Source organism: Temnothorax americanus, unplaced genomic scaffold (assembly GCF_048541705.1).
Source record: "Temnothorax americanus isolate GAGA-0224 unplaced genomic scaffold, ASM4854170v1 Scaffold4, whole genome shotgun sequence".
Classification (NCBI taxonomy): Eukaryota; Metazoa; Arthropoda; class Insecta; order Hymenoptera; family Formicidae; genus Temnothorax; species Temnothorax americanus.
Genome location: NW_027509547.1, coordinates 2281898 through 2296740, shown reverse-complemented (window position 1 = coordinate 2296740; position 14843 = coordinate 2281898). Strand labels below are relative to the sequence as shown.

At 40.5% G+C, this 14843-nt stretch overlaps 2 protein-coding genes across 8 annotated transcripts in view; one reads left to right on the top strand and one right to left on the bottom strand.

Annotated features, from left to right (window-relative positions):
- Positions 1–8202, bottom strand: part of Tio (zinc finger domain-containing protein tiptop) — a 148992-nt gene extending 140790 nt beyond the window's left edge. The window contains exons 1-2 of one of the 2 annotated variants that reach the window (XM_077415174.1): positions 7888–8201; positions 6681–7368 (exon numbers count right to left, since the gene is read on the bottom strand). Coding sequence is in view for 1 of the 2 variants with exons in the window: in XM_077415176.1 (XP_077271302.1) it covers positions 6681–6720 (40 nt within the window). In the remaining variant the exon portion in view is untranslated. Of the gene's footprint in view, positions 1–6680 lie in introns of both variants that reach the window. The other variant, XM_077415176.1, reaches the window with a different exon arrangement.
- The window catches only part of LOC143902358 (uncharacterized), a 69014-nt gene that overhangs the window by 16773 nt on the left and 37398 nt on the right, over positions 1–14843 (top strand). Inside the window, exons 1-4 of one of the 6 annotated variants that reach the window (XM_077415179.1) lie at positions 455–789; positions 3934–4059; positions 4214–4443; positions 8781–8896. The exons of 2 other annotated variants lie outside the window; for them this stretch is intronic. The gene's annotated coding sequence lies outside the window, so the exon portion shown is untranslated. Of the gene's footprint in view, positions 1–454; positions 790–3933; positions 4060–4213; positions 4444–8748; positions 8897–14843 lie in introns of those variants that run through there. 3 more of the 6 variants (XM_077415178.1, XM_077415181.1, XM_077415180.1) reach the window with 3 other exon arrangements.

Genomic DNA, 14843 nt, shown 5'->3' with positions numbered 1-14843 from the left:
ATATCCATATACAGCATCGCAACGCTCGAATCAAATGTGCAGTGTGAACAGAAATTATGTGAACAAATTTGGAACGCACATTGATTATTGTAGATTTGTTAACTTTCAATAACTTTTAGACGACATTATTCTAAAAATAATATTTGTCCGTGCAACCATATCATTCTTTATATCTCCATTTAAATTAGAAATAATGAAAAAATTAGGTATCAGAATTATATAAATATTACTGGAAAAAACAAGCCGTTCTCTCTATTTATTACTGTTATATGATTTGTAAATATAACTCAGACAAAAAAACGATGGAATTGATACACAAAATTGCACTTTATTTTCTTCAATAATATATCGATTGCGTTATTCGAATTTATTAAAATATTAATAACAGTAATTTCTGTATCTCAATGTGTGTTTAATGTGTGCAGACTAGTCAGACATTCCAGTCAAAATACCTTCTGAAGAAAAAGGTTTTTCGTTTTGGCCTGTGTGAATTATCGTTTCTTTCTGGGTCATGCAAAGAAACTTGTGTGACTGAGCGATGTGTTGCTTTTTCATCGGATTGAAGGATTTATAGCAGCAGTATAAGGGTGGTCCATATAGGATCTAAAAAATGCGCCGACATTGTTTGAGGTGAAAGTTTGGCGCAATAGGCGTTCGCCATGGGTCGTCGATTTTTAGGATCGCTGGTCTGGATCCTGGAATTTCTTCTCGGGACGAGGACGCGCGATTCCAAGCGTTTCCACAACCGGGCCTTGCAATGAAACTTTAACGACACAGGTCTCGCTTCAGGTAAATGCAATGTGAAAAACCGATGCGTTTTCCGCGAATCAACTCGGGAAAACTTTTTGCCGAAAACGTTTTCGGCGACGCAGACGTTTATTTTTATCGTCCCTTGTGCAGGCGTAATCATTTAGTTAACATATGCAGATCATTTGACTAGATTGAAAATATCATGCCATAGTTTTTGTTCTCTTGATATTTTCCCAGACATTTGTTTGTTACTCATTATTTGTTTTGTATCATAAAATATTCTTTTAGAAACATTTCATAATATTAATACAACAAAGATTAATATAGAATTTCACAAGATCATAATTTGATAAAAATTCTATGAGAGTGATTATTTAAAGATATTTTCAACTTATTGGTTTTTGCGGTACCTACATCTATTACGATACATTATTGCAGATCGTTGAAGTATTAAATGATTTGTGTTCGTATGAATTTATAGGTCTTAGCGGAATTAATCTTAGTAACATTTGTTTAAAATATAGCCATATAAGCCAGTGTAGCATTGTACCACACATATATAAAATTGTCATTATTTTTCTATTAAAATTTTTATCTAAGTTATACAGATAGCGAAATCACATAGAATTATATAATGCACAGAGCTTACAGCGTGACTAGGTCATAAAACATACAAGTATAAGAAATAAACGCTTTAGTGGATGTTTGAATACGAAGTTATATTTATTACCTTTCAAATCAGAAAATTATGACTATATTTTGATTTTTAAATTAAATAAAATTGCAACAAAGTTGAATAAATTTTAAAATACATTATACAGCCATATATAATTATAATTTAAAATGTGTCGATAGCTTTCGTTGCGGATTTTGAATTTCCAGATTTCAGAGACTGATGATGAAAAGTCGTCAGCAGTGTCCAATCAAGGACATAATGGGTGAAGTATTAATTCGGAAATGCCTATTTTATTCACGTGGTGTGAGTCAGGGATAGGAATGCGTCTCATTAAAATTGCAAAGGAAGAGACGTGAACTTTGAGTCTAGACCACCGACAAGATTTCAGAGATTGGTTCGCTTCGCGCGGATCGATATGTCTCGTAGGTCTTTTAATTCTAATACAATAGCGTTGCTTTTTCAGGAACGGTCAAAAATCGATTTTTCTCCTGCGCGAGCAACAGAGAAAGAAAAAGAGGAGAGAAATGAGAGCGACAACGAGACACTCTAATTGAATAAGACGCGTCTGTCGGCAAATCAATCATTTCCATTTATCCCGATTTCGCTATTCGTGATAAGCATCGTTGTGGCGAGAACATTGTGCCATGTAACCGCTGCCTTCAACTATGCAATTATTCCATAAGGAATTGCATTCTAAGAAAATATCCAAGAGGAGCGCGAGTATGCATCTTTTTTTTTTTTATCAGTGAAGTTGAAGAATTCGCGGGATTATGATCCCAGCAAACGTTTAGAAAACGCCGAAATCGAGAAAGTCAACGTCGCGCTCGACAGATAGAATAAGATCTTTGGAGAAAATAAAATCTGTTAAATATTTTCTTGTCTTTCCGTTGCATTACTTTTTGCGGGGCGCCGATTTTTTTCACGCAACAAGCCGATGTGAAGACACGACGAAATACTGGTAATGCAAATTTCGGGCATGGAGGCCCGAAGGATGCATCGAAGCTGCACCTGTTGCATCGAATGCGAATGTTAGTAAACGTTGTGTGTATATATATAACCTGGCCTTCTTCGCAAGGATCCAGCAAGCGGTTTAGAAAATTGCGTTTAAAAATTAATTTAATTGTTAATAATACAGTACACCGAATCGTTTAATTTTCAGGAGCACCACGAGGAAGTTGTAGTGATTACAAATATAAATATAAGTTCGATAAACAGACTATAATAGTCCAATAATAGACTAATAATAGCTTACATGTGTGCTAAAACTAATATTACCATATACACACAAATATATAGTAATATAACAAGTGACAGAGTATCTTTCTACGGATCAAATTTTGTTTAAGAAGCGCAGAACACATTTCTTTCCACAATCGCTTAATTAAGCAGCCATTATTTATTGAAATGTTATTAATCAAGAAATATTTGTAAATAAGTAATAAATAGTTTCGACATCACAGAGCACTGATATATACAATAACAGCCAGATAAATAATACATTTATTTTCATCTTTATCTCTAACTACGGTTAGAAACTTTTATTTTGCATAGCTCTTGATATACTGAGAATGCTTGGCACAAAATAAAATAAATCCAATGACAAGAATACGACTGGGTGATGGTGGATGATCGTTTCTCCATAATATACTGCTAATTAGATTCCTGGGCCTATCGAGAGCACAGCGTGATCGCGCGATCGATACCCGGCAGATCGATTCGTAGGAATCAGCGTATTTTACAGATCCTTTCACCGGAACATCATAAATTAAATGGAGAAATTAGCCGCTTCATAGCTCGCCGGGCTATATTTTGTTATTTTTTTAACCTGTACGCATCTACTTTCGCTGACGGCTTTATCGTTTCGCATGGTTACACATTTTCACATTTGTTTCCGGCTTAGATAAATTGATTGGCACTTATCAGAATTTAAAAAATACATTGGCTCGTAGAAGTGCATCTTTGTTGCAATTGCGTAAATTAGTAGGAAAGTAAGTATTAAATAACCGGGAAAGTTTGTCCAGTTTTGAAAAAAATATATCGCGTTTTGTTGTAATAATTAACAGAAAAGAGATACAGGAATTAGGAGTTGTATCTATATATATATATATATATATATATATATATATATATAAAACAGATATGGAATTTAAATATTTATTTTTTGCGTATACTCTCTTTTTTTCTTCATAAATATTCTAAGTCCCATTAACGCATAACTTTTCATATCAACACAAAAATCTGATTTATTAATACATTGGAATGATATAAATAATTCTATTTTTCGTTTATAACTTAACATTAGAATCGCGTTGTCAATATGATGCACTAAAAAGCAATTACTAGAAAAATTCTCTGATTACAGGAAAATTATAAATATAATAAAAATTGGAATAAATTATTCTTTCTATTTGAGTCGCACGCTAAATTTTCTGTATAATTAAGTGAATGATAGATCTTCGCTGAAAGCAATTTCCGGTAACTAATCGAAACGTTTATATATGTTATAGGGAAGAAAGTCGTCGGGATTGGGAATCGCCTTGGTTCGCGGTGGAGCTGTCGAAGGTGTGTCGGAGCTGGCAAAAAACCCGTAACATACACGTCAGTGAAACTCCGCGGACTGCCGCGAATTTATGGTACGCAGCCCCGGCGTCGCGTCGCGTCGCGTCGCGTCGCGGGATATGCGCGCCGCGCCGCGCCGCGCCGCTTCGCGCCCGCGCACGAGATTTATCGGCGCTTGGCCGAGTTTCGGTTAGGTAAGTTGAGTGAATTGTAAATGTTTCCGGACAGAACTTCACCAAGATGGCGTTCCTCCGCCACCGGGGGCGAGTTTGTTTACGCCTCATGACTCCCCACGTGGGAAAGGCAGCATGGCGCGCGTCACGGCCTCAAACGCACAAATCGCCTCGGCCTGAACCGCGCCGCGCCGGGCTTCGCCGCCGCTCTGCCCATCTGTCGGGAGATTCAACGAAATGGCGTGCTGCGCGCCTTCGGCCCGTCTTCGACCTTACTCAACCGAGGTGAGGATAGATAAATTTCAACTTCTCCGGCAATAGAAATTTGCTAAGCGCCCTAATACACCGAAACTTTCTCAACTTTTACGCGTGATCTTTCATTCACTTTAACTTTTAAAAGGAACATTAAAGTGCAATTTATACACATGCATATATTAACTGTAAGATATAGTAAGATTTAAAAAGAAAAGATTAATCAGATGTTCTGATATATGTAATTCGAGATGTAATTCGAATTACCGCAAACATCTCACACGTGATATTTTTTTCAAAAGATATATATACGATGTCAACATGAAACGATATTAGAACTACTAACATGCTCCGATGTTCTATAATTTTATTAAGAGAAGTATTTTTTAAATACTTTTATAGGGACAAAGGTAAAGAATACATATAGTATTATAAATTATTTGGTACACCATGCTGTGCAAAATGTATATTTTATATCTTATGTCCCCTACATATTAATGATACTAAATTATCTTTCAAGAGAAATTACACTCGTATAAAACTTCTTATGTAACTTTTATTTTTCTTTTAATATGTGTTTCGCAACTTTTTCAACCTTTTAACAGACGTGATTGCATAATCGATCAAAAATGCACACAGAAAATTCAATATATTTAATTATTTTGGTAAAGAGTAATATTAAAAATTATAGTTGTGTAAGCGATATGCAAAATTCAAGAAATATAGTTAAAATATAATAAATATAACAGAGATAAAAGCATGTTTGGCTAGTAATTTTTTAATAGAATACTCACTTATAAGTCTTATATTTATCACTTATAAGTCCTATTAAAAGTTAATAAGACAGAATATAATTTTAAAATGCATTTCCTCAAAATACAACACACACACACACACACACACACACACACACACACACACACACACTTTCTCTCTCTGTTCATCTATCTCTCTCTCTGTGAAAAATTTAAATATTTAATATCAGAATGATATGAGATATATATTGATCGACGCGTAGTATATACATAGAATATTTATTTTCCTGAAATTGTACATTTTATTGTCGTACATAACATCCGTGATATGAAAGAGTTTCCCAAATAATCTTTGAATCGTCGATAAACTCAATTTTTTTAAAGTATCCTAAAAAACCTGACCTCGCTAACTTACGTATTTTATGCGTCACGTTTCGCCTCCTATATATACTAAAATTACTCAAGCAATCGACGCTACACGGGCGACGTCTGTTTACAACAAAATAGTGCGCCATTCGATTGTTAACTTATCGCTGGAAACGATCGATATATTTCGGTAAAATTCAAGGAAATTTTAACGGAAAAAAATATTTCATTGTCAGAAGTAAACTGTGCTTCAGTAAACTATGTCGAGATGCCTGAAGGTTACCGCGTTGAATGCGCAATAACAGAACGTGAAATTGCTTCGGTTCAACGAAAAACAGACATTTTCTATTTCTTTAATTCTCACGTTAAAAGTGTTCCCCGTACGATAATATTCACTGTGCACACGACAGCGGCGTAACTTAGGAACTCCGCCAGCGAGAACGCTAAACTGGTAGTAAAAGACATTCTACGACTTTATGTGGAAGTTCCCTTACGATCGCCTAGACGTTTTCTTCGTTTTTAATTAATCCATAAACACAGAATTGCAGTAAATCGCTGGCTATAACGCGTCGAGAATTTTATCCCGTGACGTGACGGCGCTCGGTGTACGATGACGATCATCGGATAACAATTCAATCGTGCCCCCCGCTGTCTCGCACACTTCGCTTGAATTTTCGTACGCGTCAAACGTTCTCGTCAGCGCGGCACGGAGAAAATAATTAATCACGTCGGGAGATAATAAACGCGGACAATCCCGCGCGTGGAATTCCCCGCGATTACTTCCGAAATCACGCCGCATTCCACGTGGTATTCCACGTGGCTCCGCGAGTTCGCTCGACGAATCAGCGACGGTGGGAACGCCGGCTTTTCGATCGAACTTTGTCACACGTGAATTGCTCCGCGTTATCTTTCTCGCGCGAGGAAAACTTGGCGAAAATCGAATTTAGACGAGAGGGTGATTGGCGAGTATTTCAATTTGTAAAAATCAACGACGATTAACGCCGAAATTTATTGTTTCTCGCTCGATTTGGAAAATTCAAAAACTGTGCACCTTGTCTCATCGCTTCCCGATCGGGATCGATCGGCGAACCTCGTTTCCACCATCGCCGGTTAAATCTTGGCTCGAGTCTTGGCTCTGTCTTGACTCACATTTCATGCGTTGCGGTGCGTGCTGTTTCCTTCGGGGCATCTGCGTCCTTCGGGAGTGCTCGATTATCCGTGCGGCCTCCAGGTTCTCGTCGCCTGCGACTGCGACGGTTGGTCCCCAAGAAGTCGAAGCGAGGTCGGGAGCACCAAGAGAAAATATCCTTCGAGTATCTTCCCCCGAGATAACCCGTTGGGATAAGTCTTGCCTCCTCTTCCTCCTCCGTTCAATACACTTGCGGTCACCCAACCGGCACGTGTCCCGACGACCACTACCTCATCGTGATCGCCGACGACCCGCTCGTCGTCAGTGACGCGATCCTCGCGATCGCTGTCATTCTATGAGGAGGAGGCTCGCGGCACCTGTGTACCTTACGTAAGGTATGTTCACACGTAACCGATCGCGAGGCAAAGCGACAATACACTCGTCGGATTTCGGAGCGCGACCGGAAACCGCGAAGTTCCTAGGATGTTTTCTTCTCTCTTTCTCTTTCACCTCTGCGAAATCATCTGTACTCGCGTTGATGACTCGCGTCGACGTATCGGCGGTTGAAAATTGATTGCTATTGGACTATCGTCACTGCATTCTCCGCCGGTGTTATCGCACTGATATTCGCGGGCAATTTTCGATCTCGCGATTCTGGGTCGATTTACTCCATGCTCGTGCACCAACCCTCTGGTTCACCACTTTTCTCTGCAAGCAATCATCAGTCTCACTCGTCACTTTCCCGATCGGTCGCCGCGTTTCACACCGGTTCACGCGATGCTCGTTGCCAACGACCGCTATCGGGATCGCGCCAAAAGATGTCTCACGTATAGATCGAAGAAGGGAAGAGGGGGAGAGGAGGAATCTCGATAATCATGCGATAATCTTTCCACGACGACGCGCTCGCATCCACTCGCGACGCGCGCACGATGCTCCGCGTATGTATCGAAACAATGAAAGACAGAAATAGAGAAAGGTAGAAAGAAAGAGATAATCGGACAGATAACTACATTAACTACGAAACAAGCGAGAGAGAACACGTGTAAATAGATAAAGAGGATATAAACGCGGCAGCAAAGAGCGGTCGGACGAAAAGAGAAGAAAGATACGCGCGGGAGAGAGAGATAAAGAAAGAGAAAAAGAGAGAGGGAGAGAGAGAGAAAGAGCGAAAGATCCGGAGCGCGGTAGACGGAAAAGAAGCGGGGAGGAGGTGGAGGTGGTGGCTACCGTCGTTCGTGGATCGCGAAATCGAGCGGGCGGCGGTCCAGCGCTGACTGACTACGGACTGGCGTCGCGGCGGCAGGCCGTGTGGTGGGGGGGAACCCCAGGAGTAGTAGCAGTCCTCTTTCCCTCCTCCAACGCCCGTTCTCGTTTCCTCGCTCACCCGCTCTTTCTTGCCTGGCCTCACACTCGCGCGCCCGCTCGACCTCTCCTTTCCCGCCTTCCGTCGCCCTCATTCTTTCTCTCCGCCGCGGCGGCCGCGATCGCGTCCGCGGCCCGCGAACGAGGCGGCCGACGAAGCCGCGAAGGGGCAAGGAGGGGATCGTGGCGGAGGGACCGCCGCCGGGCGAAGTGTACCAGAGAGAATGAGCGAAACCCGTGGGGGAGGAGGGGCCGTGCGTCTTGTCCTCCGTCGTTCTTCTCGGCCTTAACCATATACGCGCGTCGCGACGCAACGCGAGCCGACGCGACGTGGCGCGACGCGACGCGAGGGGCCCCCGCGCCGCGCCAGCGACGGCGCAAGAGCCAGCCACTCTCGTCTGCGAATGCACCAGACGCTGGCGGATGCGCTGCCCGCTGCAACGTGGCCGCGACGTGGCACCCACGCGTCCCCCGTCGCGGAATGCCGCGAATTTTTATCGCGTTCCCCGCTTTTTCGCGAGCTATCATCCGGGCCACGGGATTTTCGGACAGAGACTGTGCGAGGTACTGAATGAAAAAAGGAACCAACCGGATCGGGAAGGCCTGTCGACAGATCTATAGGATTACAAGTACGCTCGCGCGCACGGGGGAGGTCAGAAAAGGAGGCGGGGTCCCCGACTATGTCGCTCCACGAGGGAGGTGCACGAGGGAAGGGGGGGGGGAGGACGTCGCTGTAGCCGTGATGGTTCTGATTGCAGCCGCGCGGGGCGCTGTTGCTCAACGAACTACGGTACTACGGCGACGCGGAGCCACACCTAGGAGTTTCTCGAGATTTTCACGAGGAAAACCGTGTAGCAGACTCCTGCTGGTCGAGGTGAGTACTCGATCACCATTGTTGGTTAGCGAATTAGAAGGGCAATTCGTGGATAGATCGAGAGATAACGCTATCGACCGTATTACTGAATATTCCGAGATCTAACCTCAAAACGCACAGTAGCTGTATAAAGATACAAAGTTTGTTACGTTAGAGATTCTCGGCGTGCCGAATGCTTCTTTCTTGATTAGTAGCAATGTTTATGTATGTTTCACAATATTTAGATACATTTATGTGTAGAAAAATATGATATGAATTTAATTGAATATTGCTGGAAGTTAGGAGATTGCTAGAAGGTGTTTAGTAGAAAATTAGATATTAATTAAAAAACTACTTTTTTTACTAAATGCAAAGCATTGGAAAATAGTGATAAGTTAAAGCTTAATGTTGCATTATCAACAGTTTTAAAGTTTTGCTGTAAACGTCTTTTTTTATTAAAAAGAAGAGGATATATCTGTGCTTGTACTCTGCAACGTGCTGCATTTATTAATTTTTTTAATGCTAGGCGAAATCAGGGTTGCTTAGCCAATGTCGAAAGTTAGCAGATAATTAACGAACGTGCAACGTTGTTAAAAGATTTTTTAATATTTACAAAAATTATTGCTTTTCTTTGTTTCTTCAAATATAATAAAAATCTGATATGGTACAGTAGCTTTCGACTTTCACGATTTTCCTTGGAGTCGCTATTAAGTTTCTGCGATTTATGCTAATATTTTTAGTTATTGTGTAGATAATTTACAAAAGTTTCATATTACAATGTGTTAACAAATTAATTCATGACTATCATTCAATAAATAATTTAAATATAACACATAGTAAATGTTATATCACATCAATAAATTATTAAAAAATCCATCAGTATAAAAACTATGCGAAGAAATAATGAGATGCAGTCATTCTCAACATCTTATTATACGAAAGATAATAATTCTTCATTTCTGAATTACTTTCTTTTCTCTCATCGCTTCCTTCAATCAGTGATTCGTTGTTCCGCTTTCCTGAATCCCCTTCAGCTCCGAAAAAATCCCTCGAAAATATTATTTTCAAAGAATCCGGTGATCCGTACTATCTCGATTTGAGCTCGTTTTGGCGGGCACCGGTGGAGGCGCTGGCAACATTGGCAGTGTTGCGGGGTGAACCGTACCAACTGGCGGGCAGTCTCCGCCCACCAGGCGGAGCCCGCATGATCTATAGCGTCATAGAACACCCTTACCGTCGTGGTAGGAACCGAACGGTGACGCCCACAGTGCGGAACGTGCGCGCTGCACCCCTGCCGCCGCCACCGCCGCCACCGAGGGCCAGAGGATGTTTATGCTTCTGCCTCCGTGTCTCTATCTAGTCGTGGTCCTGGCGCTGGGCTGTTTCTTTCTTGTCGTCGTCGTCGTCGTCGTCGTCGTCGTCGTCGTCGTCGTCGTTGACGACACTACTGCTACCGTCGGCATACGCTCCCCGGCTTATCCTTCGCTCCTTCCATCCGGCACGCGTTCATTACCGCTAAACATTCCTGTCAATTAAAAGTGCACCAACGCCCAATTTACCGGCGGTCGTCTGTCGTTTCGGCGAGCTCGCCCGCGGATCGGATATTAACGACGCTAGGTTTTTCTTTCTTTTTTTCCTCTTTGTTCTTGTTTTTCTCTCCTATTTGTTTTCTGGCGCACTTCCTGCTGGATTCGCGAGGGTATAGCCGTACTTATGGGCTTTTCGTTAGCGCGCATGCAGATGTACCTTGGTTTATGATTATGGCGCCTGGCTCTCATTTCCACGGAGACAGAAGCGTTCCAAAGGGAGGCAACAATTTTTTCCGTAATACTATGATAGTTTTTTTTTTTCGGAGCATATATGTCGATGGATATGTCGACGGGGAGGACAGGTATAATACAGATATTTTGTTTGCAATGAAAATGTACATAACATGGATAATTTTTAAACATTTATAATCTTCATATAATCCTAACAATTATAATTATTAGGATTTATGCGTTATATGAACTATATCATATTATTATATGATTTAAATTACCCCTGAATTAAAGATAACTAATTATACGTACATGAAAATTTATAATTAACACGTGTTTCTTATTGAGAGAGAGAGAGAGAGAGAGAGAGAGAGAGAGAGAGAGAGAGAACTATATAATTATATTTATATAATAAATGAAATATATGAATAAATGAAAAAGAGAAGTATATTTTATGATGAAATTAACGTACAGATTATTTGCGTACTCATATTATTATAGTTAATAATTTTATAATGTTCTTTTTCTTTATTTCAAATTTATTTAGATGACGTGTTGTCGGATAATTTGGTTACAACCTGAATTTGTTGATTCTTTCCTATACTATTATATACATTTATGTTGAATTTGATCGAATATTTGCAAAAATTTATGAAATAAACGAAGCGCACTGGTCAGAGATAATAAATATACAAGATATATTGGATCAATGTAAAAATAAACTTTTGCTTGTTTATTTACGAGGATTTTTTAACGGCAGCTCAACGCGACCAATGTGTCAACTAATAAATAAGCTAAATGACAATTACATAAAATCAATATTGTTCGGCATATTTTTAAATATTTTAATATTTAAAATCCAAATTAAATTTATTGCAAAACAAAATCTTTTAGAAAAACCTATCTTGCGATTTTTGGGTCATGTTAGTAATATGTATATCTTCTAACTTATAATTCACCAAATATCTTTAATTTTTAATATTGCTAATTTTGTCACACTATTAACAAATCTGAAACAAGCACGATTCTTCTCAGTTTGATTTTTAATATGGACGACAGCAGCGCCCAGCTTATAAGACCCCGTAAAAATATACGCGAGCAAACGTGAATTCCTGTTCTTGTGTGAGCGTTGCGATGTAAGATTCATTCGCGATACCGCATTCGCGATATTTGGCTCAAAGAGGTGAAAGGCTAGCCGGGTATGCCGACAACAACGTCCGCTTGCCGAAGAAAGTACGTATCTCGCAGTCACCTTAGATTCATGAAATAAATTCCTCAATAAATCATTAACTTGTATGTTTGACGGCTCTCATAACTTCGCGATAACTTTCCTCCATACGAAAGGTTCCGTCCAGGCTAATATTTCTTCCGACGTCTTACCAACGGTAAACTTTATTCAACCAGTGCAACTCAGAGCATTGTACACGGTCAGTATGGGTCGGAAAACGATATGGCCGCGTTCCTCGAGGAAAACAGCTAATGTCGCGATTATGCGTTTTATTTCTCTTAAAAATATTGCCGCCGTTTCGTTAAAAACATAATCATTAATGTCAAAGACTCAGCTCGTATGGAATCTCTACAAACAAACAAGCATAATTTTTGAGAAACATAAATAAAATGAAATTTTTTAAAGTCTAATTTTCACGACTAATTGTAAGGAATATACTTTTCTTACAGATATACATATAAGTTTCCAACATATATATATATATATATATACATACACACGATATCTTTGTCTAACAGTTGATGAGACAATAAACTTTTTTTCATGCTTATACAACGCCCGCGCCGTTGCGAGTGGCTGAAAAACGATCTCGTGTATGTGCAACGCAATAGACGCGTCTGCGTCTCCTACGCCGTTGACTGCGGGGGTCCCTTTTACGATCGTCGCCGATGTCGGTAGACGCACCCGGAGGCACTAAAACTTGCGAATATTTTGAAAGACGGCCCGTTATGCAATGACAATGTAGGTCAGCGTACAAGTCTGTCGCGCGTAGATTCATGTGTGCACTCGCTTGTGTACGTGTGTCTACTTGCCGGTGTGTCTACAGCCACCAGCCCCCTGCGGGGCCGAAATAAGTGCACCTCGTAAAATAAAGTCCCCTAGCTGTATCTGCGGCGGCAGCGCCGATCTTATAGTATCGCGACAATCATCCTCCTAGATCTTGATCCCCGCGTCGAAATCCGCGTGGGCGTGCGAGCGTGTGTTTGCTGTCAGCCCGAGCCGTCAATCTGTCAGATAACGATAGGGGATATCGATAATCCCGATGTAACGCTGGTGCGATATCTAAACGGAGTAGCATTCGGTTTTACAATGTATTGACGAGATTTATTCTGTCAATCATTTAATCTTGCGCTTTTGTAAACCTTCGCTTGAGACTTGTGTGGATTGTCGGACACTGTTTTCTTCGATGGTCCACCCTACACCAGAAACGTTTTCAGAGACATAAATGCAATAGAAAAGCGAGACATAGACGCAATAATTGTGAAACAATTTTTATTTAATTTAATATATAAAGAATAAGAAATTTTATAGCAGCAATATAGGAATGTGGAATAAAGTCGGGGAATAAGATTGCCCATACGCAAACAGAGTCTGCATCGCTTATTGCGATATTTATACGAGCGCTACGGAATTTTTACATTTGGCACGTCCGACAAATCCCTCTGATTTGTTTGAAAAATTCTAAAACACAGCGGCGCAATAAGAATCGAATAGCAGAACTGACGTTTTGCGTGGGCGGTCGTGTTTGTATGCGTATGCGTGTGCGATTGTGTCTATGCGCGGATCGCGGATAACACCATACGACGGACGTACGCACACGGCACGCTTGAAAATAGATCTACTATCGACATTTCGCTTCTCGCGACCATAAATTCGGCTGAAAAAATCGCGTATACGAAATAGTTTACAGACGTCGGTTGCCGCCAGCTAAATACCCCGCGTTTGTTGCCGAATCGAATTGCATCTGTGTGAGAGTTACAGGCGTTTACATTTATTTTTTTTTATCACTTTCCTCCTCTCCTCTCACTTTTTTTTACACTCTTCTATTTTTTCCATCCTGCTAGAAAAAGATGCGCATATTTTGTACCATTTATTTCGCAAACTCAATTGAGTTAATGACGAGAGATGACAGGGGAAATTCGTTAGAATCGTGTCACTTACCGAAGAGCAATTTTCAGACTAGCGCAAATTGGGCAACGGGAGTAAATAAGGACGAGAGGACGACTTATTTTTCTATGTGATGCACCGTGCGAAGAAAGCGTCATCTCTCTTTTTTTCTTTCTCTCCATCTTCTTCTCTATTCCACCGAATTCCTCCTTTTCCCCGAGACCTCCATGAATTATCCCGCACTCGTTTCTCGAGCGTCGAAAGGAAAGTCGGTAAGCGAGAAGGGCGAGGTAGAATAGAAAGGTTCTCGTCGGGCTCGAACGAAAGGGGGGCAAGAGCGAGATGGGAAGGTCGCATTTCCAACAAAGTAACCTTCGCGTATAGTCTCAAAAATAGCCGGAGCGAGCGATCGAGTCGGCGATTAGAATACCTTCGGGTACCGGTGAGAAGATTGACCGACCGGAGGCGGCCTGTTTGAAAATAATTGCCGCGATGTTTCGACATGGAGAAGTTGCAGATGAACCCCCCACGGTCCGTTCGTTGCGCATTTTTTTTTTTTTAGATCGCTGATGGAACTCGTCTATCACGTGATTTTGATGATAACTACGAAGCATCCGAGAATCTATGAATTACATCCGGTCATGTGCGTTAGAAATGCAATTAGAAGTTCATATTGTATATTCTGATGGGTGCTGAAGTGCTGATATCAAACTCAGAAGAATGGTGAACTATACAAAGTTTAATACGAGACACTTACACTGTCTCGACTTATGGAAAATTGAGATAAATATTTCAAATTACTGGTTTCCATGATATTTATTCAATATTGAATATTGAATATAGTGAAATTGTTACAAAATAACTACACGCGGAGAAGAGTGTGTATGATTAAAGTATCAGAAAATGACATAACTCTTAAAAGAAACAATTAATGGTACGATTGTGCATTACTATTGCTTAACGTATTATTCCAATTTTGTGGGAACCAAAATTAATTACTGTTTAATCAAAGATATTATGCTTTATCTTTATTTCTAAGAATAGATAAGTATTATCTTTAAAAAATATAACAAGAATTTTTCTAATATTTTTT